Genomic DNA, 1,993 nt, shown 5'->3' with positions numbered 1-1,993 from the left:
GGTCACGGGGTCATGGGGTCATTGGGGACATGGGGGTCACGGGGTCATTGGGGTCACAGGGTCATTGGGGTCACGGGGTCATGGGGGTCATGAGGTCATGGGGGTCATTGGGTCATGGGGTCACGGGTCATTGGGGTCACGGGGTCGTTGGGGTCATGAGGTCACGGGGTCTTTGGGGTCATGAGGTCACGGGGTCATGGGGTCATTGGGGTCAGGGGGACCTCAGAATCATGGGGTCATTGGGGTCATGAGGTCACGGGGTCATGGGGGTGATTGGGGTCACAGGGGCATTGGGGTCATGGGGTCACGGGGTCATAGGGTCACGAGGTCATTGGGGTCAGGGGGACCTCAGAATCATGGGGTCATTGGGGTCATGAGGTCACGGGGTCATTGGGTCATGGGGTCATTGGGGTCACAGGGTCATTGGGGACACGGGGTCATTGGGGTCATGAGGTCATGGGGTCATTGGGGTCACGAGGTCACGGCGTCATTGGGGTCATGAGGTCACGGGGTCACTGGGGTGGTGAGGTCATGTGTTCATTGGGTCAAGGGTCATGGGGGTCATGGGGGTCATTGGGGACACGGGGTCGTTGGGGTCATGGGGGTCAGGAGGTCACGGGGTCGTTGGGGTCATGAGGTTATGGGGGTCATTGGGGTCATGGGGGTGATTGGGGTCACGGGGTCATTGGGGCCATGAGGTCATGGGGTCATTGGGGTCATTGGGTCATTGGGGTCATGAGGTCACGGGGTCATGGGGGTCATGAGGTCACGGGGTCATTGGGGTCATGGGGTCATTGGGGTCTTGGGGTCACGGGGGTCATTGGGGTCATGAGGTCACGGAGTCATTGGGGTCATGAGGTCACGGGGTCATTGGGGTCATGGGGGTCATTGGGGTCATAAGGTCATTGGGGTCGTTGGGGTCATGGGGTCATTGGGGTCATGGGGTCACAGGGGTCATTGGGTCATTGGGGTCATGAGGTCACGGAGTCATTGGGGTCATGAGGTCACGGGGTCATTGGGGTCATGGGGGTCATTGGAGTCATAAGGTCATTGGGGTCGTTGGGGTCATGGGGTCATTGGGTCTCTATGGGTTTCTATGGGTCTCTATGGGTCTTTATGGGGTCTTCATGGGATCTTTATGGGGTTTCAGTGGGTCTCTGTGGGTCTCTATGGGTCTCTGTGGGTCTTTGTAGGGTCCCTATGGGTCTATATGGGTCCCTGTGGGTCCCTGTGGGTCTCTATGGGTCCCTATGGTTCTCTATGGGTCTCTGTGCATCCCTATGGGGTCTCTATGGGTCCCTGTGGGTCTTTATGGGTTTCTATGGGTCACTATGGGTTTCTATGGGTCACTATGGGTCTCTGTGGGTCCCTATGGGTCTCTGTGGGTCTCTGTGGGTCTCTGTGGGTCTCTGTGGGTCGCTATGGGTCCCTATGGGTCTTTATGGGGTCTTTATGGGGTCTTTATGGGGTCTTTATGGGGTCTTTATGGGATCTTTTTGGGGTTTCAATGGGTCTCTGTGGGTCTCTGAGTCTCTGTGGGTCTCTGTGGGTCTCTATGGGTCTCTGTGGGTCTTTGTGGAGTCCCTATGGGTCTCTATGGGATCGCTATGGGTCCCTGTGGGTCCCTGTGGGTCTCTATGGGTCCCTGTGCATCCCTATGGGTCTCTATGGGTCCCTGTGCATTCCTATGGGTCTCTATGGGTCTCTATGTGTCTCTATGGAGTCTCTATGTGTCTCTGTGTGTCTCTATGGGTCTCTATGGGTCTTTATGGGTTTCTATGGGTCTTTATGGGTTTCTATGGGTCGCTATGGGTCTCTGTGGTTCTCTATGGGTCTCTGTGCGTCCCTCTGGCCGTGTGCCTGTGGGCTCCCTTTTCCCAAAACTCGGCTTTTTCTCCCCAAATCCGGCTGCAGGGCAGAAGCGGGCGCTGCAGGAGCAGCGGGACGAGATCCAGCGCCTGGCCAACGACACCCGCACCCGCCTCAAAGGTGG

At 57.5% G+C, this 1,993-nt stretch overlaps 1 protein-coding gene across 1 annotated transcript in view; it reads left to right on the top strand.

The window, feature by feature from the left end:
* The window catches only part of LOC110391501 (syntaxin-4-like), a gene marked incomplete at its 3' end in the record, with an annotated part of 11,078 nt that extends 9,089 nt beyond the window's left edge, over window positions 1–1,989 (top strand). Inside the window, 1 exon segment of the mRNA XM_021383396.1 lies at window positions 1,915–1,989. Within this exon segment, the coding sequence (XP_021239071.1) occupies window positions 1,915–1,989 (75 nt within the window).
* Between the last annotated feature and the right edge of the window lie 4 nt (window positions 1,990–1,993).

Source organism: Numida meleagris, unplaced genomic scaffold (assembly GCF_002078875.1).
Source record: "Numida meleagris isolate 19003 breed g44 Domestic line unplaced genomic scaffold, NumMel1.0 unplaced_Scaffold385, whole genome shotgun sequence".
Classification (NCBI taxonomy): Eukaryota; Metazoa; Chordata; class Aves; order Galliformes; family Numididae; genus Numida; species Numida meleagris.
The sequence above is the reverse complement of the archived record's forward strand: the minus strand, read 5'-3'. Positions and strand labels throughout refer to the sequence as shown.